The 23,603-nt window shown below is 36.1% G+C and overlaps 1 protein-coding gene across 3 annotated transcripts in view; it reads left to right on the forward strand.

The window, feature by feature from the left end:
• The window catches only part of LOC123557459 (golgin subfamily A member 1-like), a 44,596-nt gene extending 21,309 nt beyond the window's left edge, over positions 1 to 23,287 (forward strand). For 2 of the 3 annotated variants that reach the window (XM_045348921.2, XM_045348920.2), the window contains exons 10-21: positions 639 to 734; positions 1,645 to 1,773; positions 2,540 to 2,635; positions 4,387 to 4,482; positions 4,916 to 5,011; positions 5,359 to 5,511; positions 7,611 to 7,706; positions 9,484 to 9,676; positions 10,422 to 10,582; positions 11,364 to 11,474; positions 15,169 to 15,690; positions 17,100 to 23,287. In XM_045348921.2, the coding sequence (XP_045204856.2) occupies positions 639 to 734; positions 1,645 to 1,773; positions 2,540 to 2,635; positions 4,387 to 4,482; positions 4,916 to 5,011; positions 5,359 to 5,511; positions 7,611 to 7,706; positions 9,484 to 9,676; positions 10,422 to 10,582; positions 11,364 to 11,474; positions 15,169 to 15,690; positions 17,100 to 17,264 (1,914 nt within the window). In that variant the 3' untranslated portion in view covers positions 17,265 to 23,287. The remainder of the gene's footprint in view (positions 1 to 638; positions 735 to 1,644; positions 1,774 to 2,539; positions 2,636 to 4,386; positions 4,483 to 4,915; positions 5,012 to 5,358; positions 5,512 to 7,610; positions 7,707 to 9,483; positions 9,677 to 10,421; positions 10,583 to 11,363; positions 11,475 to 15,168; positions 15,691 to 17,099) is intronic. The other variant, XM_045348922.2, reaches the window with a different exon arrangement.
• Positions 23,288 to 23,603: the final 316 nt, after the last annotated feature.

Genomic DNA, 23,603 nt, shown 5'->3' on the forward strand with positions numbered 1-23,603 from the left:
CATGCTATGTAATGAAAACTGTTTTTGGCATAACTTATTAACATAGATTCCGCAATGACTGGTTTGATCCCAATTAAATAACTTAGGAAAGAAATATGATATAATGACGCAAATTGGTGCATAATGTGCAGCTTGAAAAACTCTACCAGAAAATGCAAAAAAGTGAAAAACGTAAAATATGGTACATAGCACCTTCTGGCACTTACCCCTCGAAATTTTGTTCTTTAATAAAGGATTGAATGTTATATTTTGTATGTTTATATGGGTATAAACCACATTGGGACTTCTTACAACCATTGATCTCTGCAGCATTAGACAGTACAGCACAGAGGACAAGTCCATGATAAATTAAGACTTGCATTCCAGTAAAAATACAGTTAAAGATTTTGTTTTAAAATATGTATAAAGCAGATAAAAAATCTTATAACCGTGTTGGTGCAATTTTGATATTTACTTAAAAAATATGTTTCTTTTAACAGTGGCATTTGGTAATATTTATTCAAACGATGTCAAGATTACACATGTAGTCTTGTGGAAAGGGTCACTTTCGATGTTATTGCACCCAGTGTTGTTTATGTGAATATAAACATTTGTTTCTTGCTATACATAGTATACAGTGAATATAAATCTTTTTTTAGAAATCATCAGCTTTCTCCAGTCTTCAGGCAAAGTTTGCCGAGCTAGAGGGTGAACATCAGACACTGGTACACAACTCGGACCAGCAAAAGCACAAAGTATGTATACATAAATCACTGCCGTGTGAGATGTCCTTTGAACTCAATGCTTTGACTATATTTGATATATTTTGATTGACAAAAAATAGTAAATCAGTGCTTTGTTCTTCTGTGTTATAAGCTATTTATACTGCAGACCTTTTACCCTCATGAAATTTTTTTCAGATCATGCAGTTTTCTCTTAAAATTGATATTGACCTTTTTATCTTCAACTAACAGACCCTGGCTATTTAGCCTCTTAGTAACATAAATGTGTTTAGGAGATGGCCATTTCAGTGGTTCAAAGACTGCACTTATGGATGCCCTATGTTGCGTTTGCAACTGTAAGTGAAGTAATTCCTGAGAAAGTAGTACCAGTATGCTTTTCTGTGAGGATATTTGTATGTGCAGTGTTTTGCTAAAAGTAATGATTGTGACTTGGTACATGTGTCTTGAAATTCCAAGAGACAGAGCTTTTAACCTAGAGGTAACTGGAATCTGACTCTCTGTATCTATTGTTGTATTTGTATACATGAAGCAGTTTGGATCTGCGATGTTCTGTTTACATTTATCTGGTACCCATGCTTGCATGAAAGTTCTCTTTCAGTGCTGGAGTATCCATTAATACTGATATGTATTTCAAGCCTTATGAAAAATGAATTTAAAAGGTACCAAGTATGTTGACAAGCAGAGAATAAGCATACTGTATTAGAATGAGAAATTGGCTGTTAAAAAAGAAGGATACCAGAACTATCATTTTGACCTTTAGTTGAATTAACTGTGTATGCTAAATCAGTGTCTTAGAATGCAAAATCACAGTATAGTGAAACAGAGATTTCAGTTTTCCCTCAGTTTCATCTGCAGTCTTTTCCAGGTGTATACAACTGGCATTAAGTATTTGTATCAGCATTTGTGTTAATTATATTTCCAGTTAAATCAACAAATACAAGAACAAAAGGATGAAATAGAACAGCTAAATGAGAGATTGTCCTTATTACAACAGCGGGAACAAGACAAGACTCTGTCTGGGGATGATAGACTTGTAGCTATTGAAAAGGAGGTATGTAAAACACATCAATTTTTTAATACTGTTAAATTGTTTAATTTTGTACGTTAGCATAAAATTTCATGGTTTTGCTCAACTTAGCTGTTTCACAGGGACATGGATTTGTAGATCATTGAAATTTAATTTCATTGATTATCAACCAATCTGTGGTATAATAGGGTTATTATAACAGTAGCTCAATCTGGGATGCTGTATTTGGCTCATGTGGATTTTGCCAAATCGGATCTCACGAGGCCCGCATAGGCCGAGTGTGATCTGTCCTTGCAAAATCCAGGAATACAAAATCCCAGATCTAGCTACTGTTGTAATGACTCTTTTATTATATACCTCCACTTTGTTTGTTTATTTGTAATTGAACGAAATCTTACATGTTTGTTGATGTTAGAATAAAATGAGTTATGTTTTTGTGTGCGCTATTTATACAACTGTGTCAGCTCATGCAAATTAATGAGAGTAGTCCGGCAACATACAACACGGAAGGTATAATACAGGGTTTTGGGAGGTACAATATGGGATTTTTCCAGCTTGTTCGTAAAATGCAAGGTGTACTTTTGACAGAATTTGTATAGGTATATAATAAAAGGACTTATTGTAATGTTTACTTACCAAAGAGGAATATACAACAACTGAAAGACTTAAATCAGTTTGAACTTGGACAGAAAGGTAGTAAGTAAATAAAAAAGTTCAACTAATGTTGTTGCATATTTTGTGAATCATGATTTGAATGAGAGAATTGTAAAAAATAATGTATATGTTTCAGAGAGATGGATTAGAAAGGAAATTGACTGAAACAAGAGAACAGTTGTCGCAAATCAAATCTTCATGGAGTGAAAAGATTTCCCACTTGGAAGACCAGGTATAAAATATGTAAATTTCTGTTTTAGAAATTAGTTACATTTAATGTCTTGCTTTAGTGAACATTGTTTTGAAAAATGAGGTTGAATAAAAATTTCGGCTACTTCAGATGAGGAAAAAATATCAGTTTATTGTTTTGATATTCCAACAGAACAGTAGGAAGATCTTTGAACTGGTGGAGACATATTATTTTTGCCCTGTCCATCCGTACGTACGTCACACTTCATTTCCGATCAATAACTGGAGAACCATTTGATCTAGAACCTTCAAACTTCATAGGGTTGTAGGGCTGCTGGAGCAGACGACCCCTATTGTTTTTGGGGTCACTCCATCAAAGGTCAAGGTCACAGGGGCCTGAACATTTAAAACCATTTCCGATCAATAACTAGAGAACCACTTGACCCTGAATGTTGAAACTTCATAGGATGATTGGTCATGTAGAGTAGATGACCCCTATTATTTTTGGGGTCACTCCGTTAAAGGTCAAGGTCACAGGGGCCTGAACATTGAAAACCATTTCCGGTCAATAACTTGAGAACCACTTGACCCAGAATGTTGAAACTTAATAGGATGATTGTTCATGCAGAGTAGATGACCCCTATCAATTTTGGGGTCACTCTCTAAAAGGTCAAGGTCACAGGGGCCTGAACATGGAAAACCGTTTCCGATCAATAACTTGAGAACCATTTGACCTGACCCAGAATGTTAAAACTTCATAGGATGATTGGACATGCAGAGTAAATGACCCCAATTAATTTTGGGGTCACTCTATTAAAGGTCAAGGTCACAGGGGCCTGAACATGGAAAACCGTTTCTGGTCAGTAACTTGAGAACCACTCGACCCAGAATGTTGAAACTTCATAGGATGATTGGTCATGCAGAGTAAATGACCCCTATTGTTTTTGGGGTCACTCCGTTAAAGGTCAAGGTCACAGGGGCCTGAACATTGATAACTATTTCCAATCAATAACTTGAGAACCTCTTGATCCAGAATGTTGAAACTTCATAGGATGATTGAACATGCAGAGTAGATGACCCCTATCGATTTTGGGGTCACTCTGTTAAAGGTCAAGGTCACAGGAGCCTGAACATGGAAAACAATTTCTGATCAATAACTTGAGAACCACTTGACCCAGGATGTTGAAACTTCATAGGATTATTGAACATGCAGAGTAGATGACCCCTATTGATTTTTGGATCAGTCTATTAAAGGTCAAGGTCACAGGGGCCTGGTCATGTAAAATCATTTCCGGAAAATAACTTGAGAACCACTTGACCTAGAATGTTGAAACTTAATAGGATGATTGGACATGCAGAGTAGATGACCCGTATTTATTTTGGGGTCACTTGATCAAAGGTCAAGGTCACAGGAGCCTGAACAGTGACTTGAGAACCACTAGGCCAAGAGTGTTGAAACTTAGCGGGATGACTGGACATGCCAAGTAGATGATCCCTATTGCAGCCAACCATCAGTGTCTCTTTGACTTTTGCTCCTGACCCTATTGACTTCTGCCTATACAACTTTGCATTGGGGGAGACATGCGCTTTTTTACAAAAGCATCTTCTAGTTAACTTTTACTTTAATCCTGGTTCAATTTTATGGCTCTTGTACATAGCTGAAAAAAACTTTGGAGGTTCATGTCATTGTGGCATGTTATGCTATGTTACTCCTGTTGTTTGAAGGCCAGTGCTTTGGTTACTCATCAAAATATCAGTTCATTGAAAAGCATGTAAAAACATTTTTTTCTGAAGATATCTCATCTGAATGGAAAGATAGTGGAGGACAGTGAGGAATTAGCCGAAGCCAAAAGATACACAAAAACTGTACAAGAGAATATGCAGAAGGAGGTAGTTAGAGCACTTTGTATTTTGTTATACTGTAGATATTTATTTTTGCCTTGATGTTTCATTTTAAGAACAGGCATTACAGAGCTGAATAAATGTAGGTCACCACTCTCCTGATGTTGTTGTTTTTTGTAAAAGTTTAGTTTAAACTTGTTTTAGCTTGATTGTAACAGAAGCTTTCAGCTTATAATCTTTACTCTTGAGAACTGATGCCGTATGTGGAAGTGGGTCATGACCCAAGCTGAGTCCAGACCTACAACCTGCAGGATTAGCAATTGTACCTTAACCTTTACACCACTTCTCCACTCTGCTTTATAGTTCTATAAGCTGTCACTAACCTGCTTACTTTCTAGTTTCTTACTTAATATGCATCAGTTTTTATACAGTTAACTTAACAGTTATTTATAGAAGTGAAATGAAATTACTTGCTTTTTAGATTGACAACCTGAAACAGAAACTGAAGGTAGCGGAACAGGAAGTTCAGGAACAGGTGGATCTCCTGTCCAGGAAAGAAGCAAGATTTAAAAAGGAGGTGAGTCATGTAATAACTTTAATTGTTGCCAACTTCAGCTTGTGATTTACAATTTTGGATATAAAAGTTGCAGTTTTAAAGCTGTTGATATTGTCTTAATGTAGTGTATTTATTGAACTATGTCATTGTAACACCCTTGTATAAGATTGTAAAAAAATTAAATTTTGATAACGACAAGTATAAATTTATGAGTTCTTTTTTTTTAAAAAAAAAGGCAATCTTTTTAGTAGTATATTGTTAAGGTGTTGACATGGAAAGGATAAAGTTTTAAATGGTATTTATTTAAAAATGTTTTGTGTACATTACTATATATTTATCCTAATTTAGAATGAATTATTTGATTGTAGAGACTTGAACTAGAGACAGAAGTATCAAAAATGAAGTTAGAGAAAATAGATTTAGACACACATCTACGTGCCAAATTAACATCTGTTGAGTCGGAACTGATGGCGCTTGAAATAAGCAAAGCACAGGAAAAGTCAAAACTTGAGGATGCAGTTGTATGTGCAGTTATAATTCTGTTACATAGTTGTCGTAGCATTGATATTTACGTCTCATGATTTCCTTCTGAAAACTTTGTAACTGTAACTAAACCATCTTCGTGTCAGTCGTTATGCCATGAAAGCTAATCCTTGTAAAATTTATGAACATTTACATGTGTGGCATGTGTAAATGATATGTAGGTTAGCAACAATCAGTTCTAACCTGTTTTGTCAGGATAAATACATTAAGATGAACGTGATGGATTTCAATTTTTAGCTCGACTATTCATAGAATAGTAGAGCTATTGGACTCGCCCATGCGTCGGCGTCCGCGTCCGCGTCGGCGTCCGCGTCCCGATTTGGTTAAGTTTTTGTATGTAAGCTGGTATCTCAGCAACCACTTGTGGGAATGGATTGAAACTTCACACACTTATTCACTGTGATAAACTGACTTACATTGCACAGGTTCCATAACTCTATTTTGCTTTTTTACAAAATTATGCCCCTTTTTCGACTTAGACATTTTTGGTTAAGGTTTTGTATGTAAGCTGGTATCTCAGTACTCACTAATTGGAATGGATTGAAACTTCACACACTTGTTCACTGTCATGATCTGACATACACAAAGCAGGTTCCATAACTCTGTTTTGCTTTTTTACAAAATTATGCCCCTTTTTCCGACTTAGAATTTTTTGGTTAAGGTTTTGTATGTAAGCTGGTATCTCAGTATCCACTAATGGGAAAGGATTGAAACTTCACACACTTGTTCACTGTCATGATATGACATGCAGTGCAAAGGGTCAATAACTCAACTTTGCATTTTACAAAATTATGCCCCTTTTTAAACTTAGGAGTTTTGGGTTAAATTCTTATATGTAAGCTGGTATCTCAGTACCCACTAATGGGAATGGATTGAAACTTCACACACCTGTCCACTGTCATGAGCTGATAAGCACTACGCAGGTTCCATAACCCTATTTTGCTTTTTTTAAATTATGCCCCTTTTTCGACTTTCGTATTCATTCAGTCGACAAGGCTGTTGAATAGTCGAGCGTTGCTGTCCTCCGACAGCTCTTGTTGACATTATGGTATACATGTAATTTTGTATTATCATGAGATCAGTTGGAAAAATAACTAGTTAGCTAGCTTTTTTATGCCCCCACTTTGGGGGGAGAGCATATAGATTTGCCCTTGGCCGTCCTTCCGTGCGTGCGTGCGTCCGTCCTTCCGAAAATGTTGTGTCGCGCCTAGCTCCGAAAGTATCTGACGTAGAGTCACAAAACTTTAAGGAACGTTGGTCAGCATGTGTAGTTGTGCACCTGGGGTTTCGAATCCGGATTCATTCAGTCTTGTAGGAGTTATGGCCCCTGACTTTGTTAAAATTGGTCATTTTAGTGTTGTGTCGCACCTAGCTCCAAAAGTATTTGATGTAGAGTCACAAAACTTTACAGGAATGTTGGTCAGCATGTGTAGTTGTGCATCTGAGGTTTCGCGTCCGGATTCATCTAGTAATGTAGGAGTTATGGCCCCTGACTTAGTAAAAAATTGGTCATTTTAATGTTGTGTTGCGCATAGCTTCGAAAGTATTTGACCTAGAGTCACCAAAGTTTACAGGAATGTTTGTCAGCATGTGCAGTTGTGCACCTGGGGTTTCGTGTCCGGATTCATTCAGTCAGGTAGGGGTTATGGCCCCTGACTTAGTTAAAAATTGGTCATTTTAATGTTGTGTTGCGCTTAGCTCCAAAAATATTTGACCTAGAGTCACCAAAGTTTACAGGAATGTTGGTCAGCATGTGCAGTTATGCACCTGGGGTTTCTGGTTCGGATTCATTCAGTATTGTAGGAGTTATGGCCCCTGACCTAAGAAAAAATTGTCATTTTAATGTCATGTAGTGGGGGCATCTATGTCCCATGGACACATTTCTAGTTTGGTCAGTGGTTGTACCCAGATGCCTGCCTCACTTTCCGAAATTACACCCAGAGCCAAAAGCATAAGACCTTGGGTTTTATTTCATAAGTTTGAAGTTAGAAAGTTGCCATTGGATATAAGCATTGTAAATATGACTTAGATAAATTAAGTGGTTCTGTTGATCTTATGCATTCTGTGTTATTACTAGGCCAAACATGAACACACAATCTCAGAGCTTGAGAACAAACTTGTAAAATCAGAGGAACAAGTAAAGGGTCTGGAAGATAAACTGACAAAGCTTGAGGTATGCTATATTTTCTTCCTTTTTAGCTCGACTATTCATAGAATAGTAGAGCTATTGGACTCGCCCATGCGTCGGCGTCCGCGTCGGCGTCCGCGTCCCGATTTGGTTAAGTTTTTGTATGTAAGCTGGTGTCTCAGCAACCACTTGTGGGAATGGATTGAAACTTCACACACTTATTCACTGTGATAAACTGACTTACATTGCACAGGTTCCATAACTCTGTTTTGCTTTTTTACAAAATTATGCCCCTTTTTTGACTTAGAAATTTTTGGTTAAGGTTTTGTATGTAAGCTGGTATCTCAGTAACCACTAGTGGGAATGGATTGAAACTTCACACACTTATTTACTGTGATAAACTGACTTACATTGCACAGGTTCCATAACTCTATTTTGCTTTTTCACAAAATTATGCCCCTTTTTTCGACTTAGAATTTTTTGGTTAAGGTTTTGTATGTAAGCTGGTATCTTAGTACTCACTAATGGGAATGGATTGAAACTTCACACACTTGTTCACTGTCATGATCTGACATGCACAAAGCAGGTCCCATAACTTTATTTTGCTTTTGTACAAAATTATGCCCCTTTTTCAACAGAAATTTTTGGTTAAGTTTTTGTATGTAAGCTGTCATCTCAGTATCCACTAATGGGAAAGGATTGAAACTTCACACACTTGTTCACTGTCATGATATGACATGCAGTGCAAAGGGTCAATAACTCAACTTTGCATTTTACAAAATTATGCCCCTTTTTCAACTTAGGAGTTTTTGGGTTAAATTCTTATATGTAAGCTGGTATCTCAGTACCCACTAATGGGAATGGATTGAAACTTCATACACTTGTCCACTGTCATGAGCTGATAAGCACTATGCAGGTTCCATAACCCTATTTTACTTTTTTACTAAATTATGCCCCTTTTTCGACTTTCTTATTCATTCAAGCGACAAGGCTGTTAAATAGTCGAGCGTTGCTGTCCTCCGACAGCTCTTGTTTTGACTGTAATCTGTATAACTTTTGGGTTTTTCCTTCCTTGTAATAACTGTTTTCTATTACTTCCATGTTTTTACTTCCCTGTATTACTTTCATGTTTTTACTTCCCTGTAATGACAGTAATCTGTATTTAAAAATACTTTGTTTTTACTTCCCTGTAATGACAGTAATCTGTATTACATTATGTTTTTACTTCCCTGTAATGACAGTAATCTGTATTATATTATGTTTTTACTTCCCTGTAATGACATTAATCTGTATTACTTTATGTTTTTACTTCCCTGTAATGACAGTAATCTGTATTACTTTATGTTTTTACTTCATGTAAATTACTTTGTTTTTACTTCCCTGTAATGACAGTAATCTGTATTACTTTATGTTTTTACTTCCCTGTAATGACAGTAATCTGTATTACTTTATGTTTTTACTTCCCTGTAATGACAGTAATCTGTATTACTTTATGTTTTTACTTCCTGTAAATTACTTTGTTTTTACTTCCCTGTAATGACAGTAATCTGTATTACTTTATGTTTTTACTTCCCTGTAATGACAGTAATCTGTATTACTTTATGTTTTTACTTCCCTGTAATGACAGTAATCTTTAATACCTTCATGGTTATAATTTACAAGGGTATAGGTATAGGTCTTTGCAAAAATGTACAATATGCATCTCTGAAAAGCCAATCATGAGGGTAAGAAAGTGTGTTGCTCAAATATTCATGTTTATAGAGTTAATACAATTAGTGACATTGTAGTTGATGCATGTGCTATGTGTATGGTATAATTTTAGGCTGAAATGAAAGACTTACAATCTACAACCAAGTCAGTGCAGGAAGAACTAGGTCATAAAGAGAAGCAGTTGAGTGAAGCAAAAGCTCACGCACACTCACTACAAGAGGAAGTGATTCTAACACAAGAGAAACTGGACAAAGCCTTACACAGCTCCAAGTCGAAGATAACAGAACTTCAAGAGAGCAATAAAGGTAGTTATGTAACATTTTATCTTATTGTAACTGTATATAAGTAAAGAAGAAATACAGTGGCTTTACAGTGAAGCACCTGCTTGTGTTGTGTTTACATAAGTTAGGTACAGATAAAGGGCAGTGGACCTGATATTTTAATTAATAAATGTGTTGTATGTACGTGTGGACGTTGTGGTAGATTAGGTATTTTAGATAACAGTTATGATTTTACCCTTAAGGCCATGAACAAGTTGTTTTTAAGTTAAAAAAGTGTTTGTGTTGTACCTATAAAGGTAAGAGTGGGCTCAGTGATCCAATGATAACACTTTTTGACTTAGATGGTTGTGAGTTTAATTCCCTGCTCCTTGATTCAAAATATCAATAAGAGTCACATGTATTGGGGATTTACACCTGGTATGCTAAGCAAACAGTGAAGTGTCCGGAATTTGAGTGTGTTCTGTATCTTGCACTATCCTCCTACTAAACACTAGTAACAGTCTTCAGGGGTCAGCCATATCCGTTACTGGTGGCAATTATACAATATAAACATATAAAGGTATATGTGGCATCATTCATATATATGAATAAAAAGTGTATATAAAATATCTGTGTAAAAAGTGGATACATATGATGTCATGGATTTATGCTGTGTATATAAAGGTGATGTGACCAGATATACTAGTTTCTTTAGGTCTTTAAAGAATTCTCTAAGTATGTACTGTATCATGTACTTGAGTCTATACAAAATGCTTTATGTATGTTACAGACAAGGATGATTTCATGTTACGCAATGCAGAACTTTCACAACAGTTGACAACATTGCAGCAAACATTACAGGACGAGAAACGCTTGCTAGAAGTAGAAGTAGAGGCACATAGAGAGAAGGAAAGTGAACTTAGTATCAAATGTCAGGAGTTAGAAACCAGGGTTTGTCTTTATGTTGCATTTACTGTAACTGTATAGGTCCTTTTTTTCTGCAGGAAATCTATTTTTGTAGTTGAGATTTAGTCAACAGATTTGAAGTCGAGCAGAAATATGATATATTTTGTTTTTATCTTTTTAACAAAGTTACTGCAAACTCGTAAATTAATTATTTGATAAATAGCATCATTACCACATCATGTAAATTGTTAAGGGATATAACAACCAGCTTTCATAAAATTGAATAAAATTTCAATCTTGTTTTTTTTTTATCCTGTTATGTTTTGTGCATTAGGACAATTGAAAGTAAATACTGAGTGAAGAATTTCAACCCTTGCATTTATCACGATGATGCAGGAATTTTTTTCTGTTGCTCAGTATTTAATAGGTAGAGTTTTGCTTATTAGCAAAAACAACATCATGACATCACAATGTGTTCAGGAGAGTTTTTTCAAAAATTAGTTGCACAGAAATTAAACGTAGACCCATTTTGAAAAAGTCACAGAATCAAAATTAGATATTACTCTGTATTATGTAATGTCTGATAGAGGATTAATACTGGAGGCTTCTGTAGTACAATATATAGTATTCTTTAGACTAAATGCAGTTGGTAGATGAATATGTTCTTTACTGTAAAGAAAATTTGCCTCACTTTTTGAAGCATAATGTCAACATCTTTATGAATTTTATATTGTTTAATGCAAGTGATTAAAAATGTTGTTGATTTGGAAAGTAGACTATCTTTGTTGAATAAACAAATGTAATGTGATGTGTAATGTATATTTAGGTTGTAGAGTTGACAGATTTCCAGTCTGATCATCATGCCAGTAATGATCAGGTGATACAGTTAGAGGATACAGTCTCAGCACTCGAGGAACAGTTAGCAGAGAAAAATAAGGTTAATAGTTCTGTTTTCTAAATTTAAATGCTGTAATAGGTGAATCTGAAGGGGAAATAGAAAAATTTTCATTCAAAGGGTAATAGCTGTAATTATGCCCCACTTCGAGGAAGATGGGGTATATTGTTTTGCAGATGTCAGTCAGTCGCTATGTCGGTCGGTCGATAGGTCTGTCTGTCTGTAGACGCTTGGGCCTAGGATCATGAAAGTTGATAGGAAGGTTGGTCATGACCAATAGATGAACCTTATTGATTTTGAGGTCAGTAGGTCAAAGGTCAAGGTCACAGTGACCCGGAACAGTTAAACGGTTTCCGGATGATAACTCCAGAACGCTTGGGCCTAGGATCATGAAAGTTGATAGGGAGGGTTGGTCATGACCAGCAGGTGACTCCAATTGATTTTGAGGTCAGTAGGTCAAAGGCCAAGGTCCAAGTGGCCCAGAACAGTTAAACGGTTTCCGGATGATAACTCAAGAACGCTTGGGCCTAGGATCATGAAAGTTGATAGGGAGGTTGGTTATGACCAGCAGATGTCCCCTATTGATTTTGAGGTCAGTAGGTCAAAGGTCAAGGTCACAGTGACCCGGAACAGTTAAACTGTTTCTGGACGATTACTTGAGAACGCTTGGGCCTAGGGTCATGAAAGTTGATAGGGAGGTTGATCATGACCGGCAGATGACTCCTGTATATTTTGAGGTCAGTAGGTCAAAGATCAAGGTCAGTGACCCAAAACAATTAAACCTCATCCAGACGATAACTTGAAAACACTTGGGCCTAGGATCAGGAAACTTTATAGGGATGTTGATCTTGACCAGCAGATGACCCATATTGATTTTGAGGTCAAAGGTCAAGGTCATAGTGACCTGGAACAGTTAAACAGTTTTCGGATGATAACTTGAGAACGATTGGGTCTAAGATCACAAAACTTAATAGGGAGGTTCATCATGACCAGCAGATGACCACTATTGATTTTGAGTTCAGTAGGTCAAAGGTCAAGGTCACATTGACCCAGAACAGTAGAACTTTTTTTGCCAAATAACTAGAGAATGCTTTGGTCTAAGATCGCTTTTGATACTGAGTTTACTTATGACTGGTAAATGACCCATAATTATTGCTTTGAGGTCAGTATGTCAGACGTTGAGTGCACAGTGACCAAATAATTTCTGTGCCTTGTGCAATTACTGAATGCATCAAGGGGGGCATTTCGTGTTCTATGAGCTCTTGTTTATATTATCTCATAAGCAGAAATATTATGAGACAGTGTAAGTTCAAACAATCCAATGAAACTCTAAGATATATGAATTAAGTTTCTTTGTGTTAGATTTATTTTTGTGGCATTATCTAGAGTGTTTAGAAGTTGCCAGTTATATTTGGAGAAGTTAAGAGTTGATAAATTTTTGAAGTTTTGATACAAGTTTTGGTAAATTATATTCATAAAGTGTTTTTGGAATGGGCATCACTGGAGAGACAGGTGAACAACATTGTTTACTAGGAGGGCTATTGTTTTTGCCCTGGTAACTGCATTGAAGTTTTAAAGCTTGGTTGTCAATTTCACTATATTTATCTTTATATCTGCATATGGACCCTTTAAGTCAGATTGAATGTTACTGGGGATAACTTCCCAACCCAATTTTGAAAAAATGTTTTTTTTTGTCCACTTTTTGATAGTACTTCATATTGTTTCTTAGTGTTCACCATACACACATTCTTTCCCTCCTTCCAGTGAAGTTAAAAAACTTTTTCCTATTGCATCAAGCCTTTTCACATTTTTTTTAGCTCACCTGTTGAGCTTTTGTGATTGCCCTTCGTCCGTCGTCCCTTGTCCGTCCGTCCACAATTTCTTGTGAACACGATAGAGACAACATTTTGCAAGCAATTTTAATCAAACTTGCACACAACTTGTATTGGCATAATATGTCGGTTCTTTTTGAAAACTGGCCAGATCCCTTCATGGGTTCCAGATTTACAGCCCCTTAAAGGGCCAAAATTTGCTATTTTTGGCTTGTGAACAAGATAGAGACCACATTTTGCAATGGGTTTTAATCAAACTTGCACACGACTTGTACTGGCATAATATCTCGGTTCCTTTCGAAAACTGGCCAGATCCCATCATGGGTTCAAGAGTTATGGCCCTTTAAAGGGCCAAAATTTGCTATTTTGGCATTTGCAGCCGTATAGAGACTTCATTTATTGTTTAATTTGATACAAACTTGTAAATTATCTTTAACAAAAATAGATCTTGCATTCCATGATGAATCCGGCAGATCCAATTATAGGTTTTGGAGTTACGGCCGCTGATTAACCCCTGAAAGAGCCAAAATTTGCTAATTTTACCTTGTGATCACGATTTTACATTCGAGTTTAACCACACTTACAAACAACTTAAGTCACAATAATAACTTTGTTCCTTTCGAAAACCGGCTAGATTGGGTCATGGGTTCTAGAGTTACTGCAAAATTTTCAATATTGGCCCTTTCAGCCATATAGAGGTTTCATTTATGCTTTGATTTGATACAAACTTGCACAGAATGTTTATGTTGATGATCTCTAGGCCAAGTTGGAAACTTGGTCATGTGGGGTTAAAAACTAGGTCACCAGGTCAAATCAAAGGAAAAGCTTGTTAACACCCTAGAGGCCACATTTATGACCCTATCTTCATGAAACTTGGTAAGAATGTTTACCTTGATGATTCCTATGCCAAGTTTGAAACTAGGTCATGTGGGGTCAAAAACTAGGTCACCCGGTGAAATGAAAGGAAAAGATTGTTAACACTCTTGAGGCCACATTTTTTACCCTATCTTCATGAAACTTGGTCAGAATGTTCATCTTGATGATTTCTAGGCCAAGTTCGAAACTGGGTCATGTGGGATCAAAAACTAGGTCACCCTCTCAAATCAAAGGAAATGCTTGTTAACACTCTAGAGGCCATATTTATGACCCTATCTTCATGGAACTTTATAAGAATGTTTATCTTGATGATTCCTATGCCAAGTTCAAAACTGGGTCATATGGGGTCAAAAACTAGGTCACCCGCCAAATGAAAGGTAAAGCTTGTTAACACTCTTGGGGCCATGTTTATGACCCTATCTTCATGAAACTTGGTCAGAATGTTCATCTTGATGATTTCTAGGCCAAGTTTGAAACTGGGTCATGTGGGATCAAAAACTAGGTCATCTGCTTAAATGAAAGGGTAATGCTTGTTAACACTCTAGAGGCCATATCTTTGAACCAATCTTCATGAAACTTGGTAAGAATGTTTATCTTGATGATTCCTTTGCCAAGTCTGAAACTGGGTCATATAGGGTCAAAAACTAGGTCACCACTCAAATCAAAGGAAAAGCTTGTTAACACTGTAGATGCCACATTTATGACACTGTCTTCATGAAACTTGGTCAGAATGTTTATCTTGGTGATTCCAAGGCCAAGTTTAACAGGTGAGCGATATAGGGTCATCATGACCCTCTTGTTTAGTAGTTTTTACCTGCCATAGTATAGTAGAGCATGATGTCCTTTTGAAAGCCCTTGCTGTTAACTAAAAGCATTTGAAAATCTTTCATCAAATTTATCTAATTTTGAAAAGTCATCATTTATTCTGTACATTTAATTTTATACATTTGTTTTTATTTCACTTCTAAATTTCATATTTTTCTGATAAATGATATGTACAGTTTTCAAAATGTGTGATTTTATTCTAGGCACTAAAGAAACAGGAGCAACGACTGAATGATTTGAAAAAGACATTACAACGGGAACTAAAAGTGCAATCTTTACCAAATGATGAACCTCTTGACCCTAAAGTTGCAGCACTGACTCCCCCTTTACCTCGAAAAAACTCATTGACACAAAAAACACACAATAGTGAACACCCAACACGGACACGTAGGATAAGCTCCCATGAGCGTAGTCCTATACCTGGTGAAACGGTTATGGATTCAATTGATGGAATTAATGTTTCTTTAGGAACTCAAGATTTCTTTGTAGGTGATAGTTTACAACACAAATCTAACTCGGATAGGATTCCATATAGTGTTTTAAATTCTCATGCTACTATATCAGTGAGTGACTCTCGTGGTTCCGCTAGCCATCATGGTGCCTATAGTTCTCATTCTGGCCACGGTCGGATACGAGAGTTTGAGACTCGGCATCTAGAAAAGGACATTAACTTCCAGTATCTCAAACATGTTGTGATGAAATTTATGCTGAGTAGGGAACATGAGGTATGTATTCGTCAAATAATTACCCTTTTAGTAATAAAATCTGTAAAAACATCCTTTGGAAGCAAAGAATGCAACCTAGCAGAATAATAGCAGACTCGGTTTGATCGAGTCTGTTCATGAGAGGTAATGAAATAAGCAACACCTCTCACGCCCCCTAGCTCTATTACACATCAACTGAACGAACTCCATTAGAGTCATTTTACCTATGCTCGACCAGCCAAGTGCTCGACCACTATTTATAAATGTACATGTTTATTGAAATAAACCTTTGAACTCACGGTTTTTGTTCATTTATTTCCTTCCCAGCATCCTTGTATGACATCATACATATTTGATCTAGATCTTTAAGGGGCTTGTTTGTTTACAGACGACAGCTTCTTTGCATCTGTGAAAATACTTACCGTGAATCTCCTCTTGAAAATGATGCGTCTTTCCCGAATTCTTTAAGAAGAGTACTGGAACAATGTATTTTATAGTCTTCTAACCTTTATTGATAATTTGATATAAGCTTATATCTGTAAACTATCGACTTGAAAGTAAAATTTAAGATGTAAACAAACACGCCCACCTCTCGAAAGGTCAAAACAAAAATGGCGCCTTCATTAGTTGCGTCATGTAGACGCTTGAGATAAAAAGATTCATCGCGCCATAAGACAAGTTGGATAAAATGATTATGGACATTTGACTTTTTGAAGTTTTTAGGTTTGTTTGATTGTTAAAACAGTTCGATTTCTTGTTAAATTACTTGATGGATACTGCAGACACACCATTTACCAAAGTTCCTTTTGCCCGCTTTTCAGGTAGGTGTTTCTATCTCTTGTTTGAAAGTCTGAAACTTATTGATTTTAAAATCTGAAAACAGAACTAGAAAATATGAAGTTTTGACTATAAAAATATTTGTTTGTTTGATTTTATAATTACCTCTGAAAAAAGAAATCGGTCTGGTCGAGCATAGGAAAATGTCACTTTAAAATTTAGTGTTTTAAACCCTATAGTATGAACCGCGCGATATTTTATCCTGATCAATGTCAGCCAAACGTTTGGGTGAAAATTTACCAATAAAAGTAGGTCAATTCAGAAACTAAACGTTTTCCACAACCTTGTCAGTTTTTAATTTGTTCCGAGAAAAATACTTGTAAATCTGGTCGAGCATAGGTAAAACTGGTCCACTGGGAATTGATGGATAGAATCAGTTATCATCTATAAGTAGGAGCAATATTAACTGACCTATTTTTAGGAATCTGTCAGAATCTAAAAAACTTTAAGCTAGGCATGTAATCATTAGAACTGAAGTGATACAAATCTCCCAGGTCAGTTTTGAAAAAGTAGGCTAAGTTAGTAGCAATGAATGCTAAATCTGAAACAAAAAGACTATACAGTATGTAAAACATTTTGCTATTGCATTTCAGGCATTGCAGTTAATCAAGGCAGTTTCTCTATTACTACGTTTCACCCCTGAAGAACAAAAACTTATCAGAGACACCCTAGAGTGGAAAATGTCATGGTTTGGTGGTTCACAGCCACCAGCAGTATTAAAAGGACAGACAAGTAAAATTGTACCACCATCCTGGTGATAGCCTAGTTATGCTAAAAGCAATATAATACAGTGTCCGGTGCCTATTGTGACTAGCAGGATCAGTGCTTTCTACGGTAAAGAGTGGAGTACTAGTATAGAGTGGGGATAGTGCGTGACCCTGATGAATTCAGAAGTATTTATGTTTAACAAATGTACAGTAGGACATATTATCTAGGGTCACAAAGAATTAGCAGTGTGTTCTAGTAATTCAGGGTTTCAAGAGATCTTAACATAGAAAATATAAAGAAAATAGCTGAGGACCACAAAGATTGCTTAAACAAGTCCATTGCCCAAGACACTGATGCTTGAGCAAGTGCTGTTTCACTGTAAAGCAAAGTCAACAGCTCACTACATCATGTATGTACGCCTTAAAATTTAGACAATAGGTTTTGTCTGCCTTGAAATTTCAGTAGGACGGATTTAGCCCTCCTTAACATATCAACAGGAGAGGTTTTCCCCTTGTCTTTTTTCCTTAAAATTTTCTTTTGTACCAGTTAAAACTGTGTGAGGGGTTTTGTCCACTTCATCCAAAAAGTAGGCAGGAAAGGTTTTGTTGTCATCACACTTTGGTTAAAGTTATACATGCAAGGTCATACCTCATTAACCACTGCATTAATAGACTGAAACTTGCTAGTCATCAAACCTGCTGAAATAACCAAGCTCTTGCCTGAATTTAATGCAGATTGTGGCCCATTTTGACTTAGATAATTCTGCATGTATTGGATTAAAACTTCAGACAATGCTTCCCAGTCATCAAACCTACTGAAATAATCAAGATAGGTTACTCTTGGTTGTATTTAATACAACTTTTGCCCCTTTTTCAACATAGAAATTTTTGTTAAATTTTTGTGTGCAACTATTAAGCTGTATTTCTAAAGCATCTACATGTATTGGATTGAAACTTTACACAATGCACCCTTCTCCTCAAATCCTTAAGTAACCAAGTTAGATAACTCTAGACTAAAATTGGATCAAATTATGGCCCATTTTTTCTTTACCTAGAAAAATTGGTTGAAATATTGCATAACATGTTGTCATCATTGCCATAATGAATGTTTAATTTTGAGCAAATTGTTTGACCAGACATAGAATGTTTATAAGTATGTTGTCTTTGCCAAGTTTGATATTCAGGTAGATACTCTATTTTTGCTTTGGAGTTTTGGCCCTTGATTTGTTGAAATTGAGAAATGTGACAGCTTGTCTTCTCAGTAAGTGGAGTATTTTTATAGTCGAAAGTAATTTGCTGTGACAGACATATATTGTGCAGTTGACAACTCATTGCTTGTTGGATTCTGTTGGGGCTTGCTTTTAGAAGGGGTAATACATTATAGTTACCATTTATTTAAAAAAAAAATCAAAGTTAAAGTTCATTATAATAGAGAAGGAAATGTTGAATTGTGTAGTTGTTGTACATTAACATATAGTAAAAAAGTTACCATCATTATGAAAGTTAACTGTGCTAAAATTGAAGTTATAAATTCAAAGTTAGTACTTTCTAATCAGTAACTACCATTTTAGAATGGAAACCAATAGTTTTTGTCAGAAATGAATTAGCAAACAGAGGAAAATGTCAGTTTTAAACATGTCTGTAAATGTTCTTATGTAAACAAAGAGTGCCAAGTCAATGTTATATAGACATGTTTTATCAGTGTTGATTGGGATGTAGTGATATAAGTGCTTAAATGATAATTATGTCTCCCGCCACACAGTGGTGTGGGAGACATATTGATTTACTCCAGTCTGTGTGTGTGTCTGTCTGTGTGTCTGTCTGTCACAAAGCTTGTCCGCACTCTAAGTCGAACATTTCTCATCCGATTTTCACCAAACTTTAACAAAATTTGTTTGACCATAAGACCTCGGCCAAGTTCGATAACTAGCCAAATTGATTTAGGGGTCTTGGAGTTATAGCCCTTGAATTACCAAAAATCGGCCTTTTTAGCTCACCTGTCACAAAGTGACAAGGTGAGCTTTTGTGATCGCGCGGTGTCCGTCGTCCGTGCGTGCGTGCGTCCGTCCGTAAACTTTTGCTTGTGACCACTCTAGAGGTCACATTTTTCATGGGATCTTTATGAAAGTTGGTCAGAATGTTCATCTTGATGATATCTAGGTCAAGTTCGAAACTGGGTCACATGCCTTCAAAAACTAGGTCAGTAGGTCTAAAAATAGAAAAACCTTGTGACCTCTCTAGAGGCCATATATTTCACAAGATCTTCATGAAAATTGGTCAGAATGTTCATCTTGATGATATCTAGGTCAAGTTCGAAACTGGGTCACATGCCTTCAAAAACTAGGTCAGTAGGTCTAAAAATAGAAAAACCTTGTGACCTCTCTAGAGGCCATATATTTCACAAGATCTTCATGAAAATTGGTCAGAACGTTCATCTTGATGATATCTAGGTCAAGTTCGAAACTGGGTCACGTGCCTTCAAAAACTAGGTCAGTAGGTCTAAAAATAGAAAAACCTTGTGACCTCTCTAGAGGCCATATATTTCAAAAGATCTTCATGAAAATTGGTCAGAACGTTCACCTTGATGATATCTAGGTCAAGTTCGAAACTGGGTCACGTGCCATCAAAAACTAGGTCAGTAGGTCAAATAATAGAAAAACCTTGTGACCTCGCTAAAGGCCACATTTTTCATGGGATCTGTATGAAAGTTGGTCTGAATGTTCATCTTGATGGTATCTAGATCAAGTTTGAAACTGGGTTACGTGCGATCAAAAACTAGGTCAGTAGGTCTAGAAATAGAAAAACCTTGTGACCTCTCTAGAGGCCATATATTTCATGAGATCTTCATGAAAATTGGTCAGAACGTTCACCTTGATGATATCTAGGTCAAGTTCGAAAGTGGGTCACGTGCCTTCAAAAACTAGGTCAGTAGGTCAAATAATAGAAAAACCTTGTGGCCTCGCTAGAGGCCATATTTTTCATGGGATCTGTATTGGTCTGAACGTTCATCTTGATGATATGTAGGTCAAGTTTCGAAAGTGGGTCACGTGCCATCAAAAACTAGGTCAGTAGGTCAAATAATAGAAAAACCTTGTGACCTCTCTCAAGGCCATATTTTTCATGGGATCTGTATGAAAATTGGTCTGAATGTTCATCTTGATGATATCTAGGTCAAGTTCGAAACAGGGTCATGTGCGGTCAAAAACTAGGTCAGTAGATCTAAAAAAAGAAAAACCTTGTGACCTCTCTGGAGGCCATACTTGTAAATGGATCTGCATAAAAATTGGTCAGAATGTTCACCTTGATGATATCTAGGTCAAGTTTGAAACTGGGTCACGTGCCTTAAAAAACTAGGTCAGTAGGTCAAATAATAAAAAAACCTTGTGACCTCTCTAGAGGCCATACTTTTCATGGGATCTGTATGAAAGTTGGTCTGAATGCTTATCTTGATGATATCTAGGTCAAGTTTGAAACTGGGTCAACTGCAGTCAAAAACTAGGTCAGTAGGTCTAAAATTATTAAAATCTTTTGACCTCTCTAGAGGCCATATTTTTCAATGGATCTTCATGAAAATTGATCTGAATGTTCATCTTGATGATATCTAGGTCAGTTTCAAAACTGGGTCACGTGCGGTCAAAAACTAGGCCAGTAGGTATAAAAAGAGAAAAACATTGTGACCTCTCTAGAGGCCATATTTTTCATGAGATCTTCATGAAAATTAGTGAGAGTGTTCACCTTGATGATATCTAGGTAAAATTCAAAACAGGGTCACGTACCTTCGAAAACTAGGTCAATAGGTCAAATAATAGAAAAACCTTGTGACCTCTCTAGAGACCATATTTTTCAATGGATCTTCTTGAAAATTGGTCAGAATTTTTATCTTGATAATATCTAGGTCAAGTTCAAAACTGGGTCACATGAGCTCAAAATCTAGGTCACTATGTCAAATAATAGAAAAAAACGACGTCATACACAAAACTGGGTCATGTGGGAAGAGGTGAGCGATTCAGGACCATCATGGTCCTCTTGTTCGCACTCTAATTCAAACATTTTTCATCCAATCCACCAAACTTGAACAGAGTATGTTTGACCATGAGACCTCAGCCAAGTTCGATAACTAGCCATATCGGTCCAGCATTTTGGAGTTACGGCCCTTGAATTACTGAAAAATCCGCCTTTTTACTCTTGTCCGCTCTCTAAGTCGAACATTTCTCATCCGATCTTCACCAAACTTTAACAAAATGTGTTTGGCCATAAGACCTTAGCCAAGTTCGATAACTAGCCAAATCTGCCAAGGCACTTTTGATTTATGGCCCTTGAATTACTGATTGGATCCACTCATCCAGACCATCTTAATTGGATCCACTCGTCTAAACCATCTAGAGAAACTAGACATTTTTCATAGGGGCAGTTGTGGGAGACATGCGCTTTTCTCAAAAGCATCTCTAGTTATTATAATGTGTTGCTGAAGATTTGAAAATATTAGGTTAATGTTTTTGTGATAAAATTTTACAAGGGATTTGTGCAGTATATATATTCAGCTTTGTGATATACATTGTACTTTATACACAAGAATATTCCATTCCATTATTTATACATAAAATGCTTGTATAGTTATATATGTATATAAACACATAGGGGAAATCTAAAACGTGGTCTTCGTTGGAAGATGGTCTTTATGAAGAAGTTGATACACACTGTAAATGTTGAAATCAAAATATACCTAGTGGTATTTTATAGCTAGCTAGTCTGGGATCACAAGTGGTCTGACTGTAGATGTTACTACACGAGCCTCAAAATGGGATCCCATGCTGTTGATTTAATAGAATTGTGCTTGACCTATTATGGTTGATGTAATAGAATTGTGCTTGACCCATTATGGTTGGTGTTTATATCATGGACCAGAACAGAGGGACTTGGATAAATATCATACTGAAATATTGTATGCAGTATCATGAAGTTTAAAATTGTATGACTAATGTATCAGTGTTTATTGTAAAACCAGAGTTTTTAATGCCGTCTTTGAAAAAGAGGGGTTATGTCTGTTGGCCTGTATACATGTACCATTTCGTTTCCAATAAGTAACTAGAGAATACCAAGTCTAACAATGGTCAAACTTCATAAAATGATTATGTCTCTTTATCAGTAGGTTACCTGTTATTTTGGGGGCAATTAAGTAAAGGTCAAGGTCACAGTGACCTTTAAGACTGAAATTAGTTTCTGCTCAGTAACTAAAGAATGCTTTGGCATACAAACTGAAAACAGTTCCTCGCTATAATTAAAGGAGTTTGATTGTCAGTCTTCACAATATTACGATGGTTGCTTGTAAGTCAGTAGATGACCCCTGTTGTTTTTAGGTCATTTGGTCAAAGGTCAAGGTCACAGCATACAAATTACATTACCTGTTTCCTAAGAGAGGCCATCAAGTGTGGCATGTGTTTTACAAAAGCTCTTTTGTTAGAACAGGATCACAGTATTGTCCAATGGAGAATGCTGGCTTATTTTGCAAAATAAATTCAGCTACTTTGTTACTTAATGAAGTTACTGTGCGGCAGTTAGACATGTACTAGTATAATAATAATCTTATAACAAGGACTTTCTTTAAAGAATGTGATAGAATCCCTGTAGAGATCTTGCCATGGACATTATTTCTTCTCAAAGAATTTTTTACAAGAATAATTTTCGTGTGAATTACTAATATACATATAATAAATTTAAAGTAAATTATCCTTTAATTAGGTTACGGACAAATATAGTGAAGTCAAGTTTATTGTGTTTTGAATTTATTGCATTTTCAACCAACTAGAACTTTAATGATCTGATGATTCATTGATTAAGTATATTAAAAAAAAATTGATATCACAACAAAATATGTATTTGTATAGCCAGATATTTGGAATATACTTAGTCAAAGACTTGTTGATAATTTTGTTGTTAAAGAATTAAAGTAGTGAAGTTTATGGAATGCATTTAATGTTTGTGTACTTACTGCTTCAGTTTAAATGGCAGCAAGCAGTAGCTAGCATATAATATTGCACACAAATATATTTATTAAAGGTAATAATGAAATCAAAGTTTTGTTTGTTGTTTTTGTTGAGTTGTTTTTATTTTATATTTCTGACAACATCCTTCGAACATCATTCTCCCCTAAAGTTGTTATGGTTCAGCTGATTTGTTAGCTCATCTGATTTTTTTGGGGAAAAAAAAAAAGATGGGTTATTGTAATCACTTGATCGTCATGCCTGGTTAAGTTTTATGTATAGGTCAGCTTTTCTCCTAAACTAATAAAGCTATTGCTTTAAAACTTGCAACACTTGTTCACCATCAGTAGCTGACTCTGTACAGCAAGAAACAAATCTCCATCCTGCTTTTTGCAAAAATTGTGGCCCC

Source organism: Mercenaria mercenaria, chromosome 5 (genome assembly GCF_021730395.1).
Source record: "Mercenaria mercenaria strain notata chromosome 5, MADL_Memer_1, whole genome shotgun sequence".
NCBI lineage: Eukaryota > Metazoa > Mollusca > Bivalvia > Venerida > Veneridae > Mercenaria > Mercenaria mercenaria.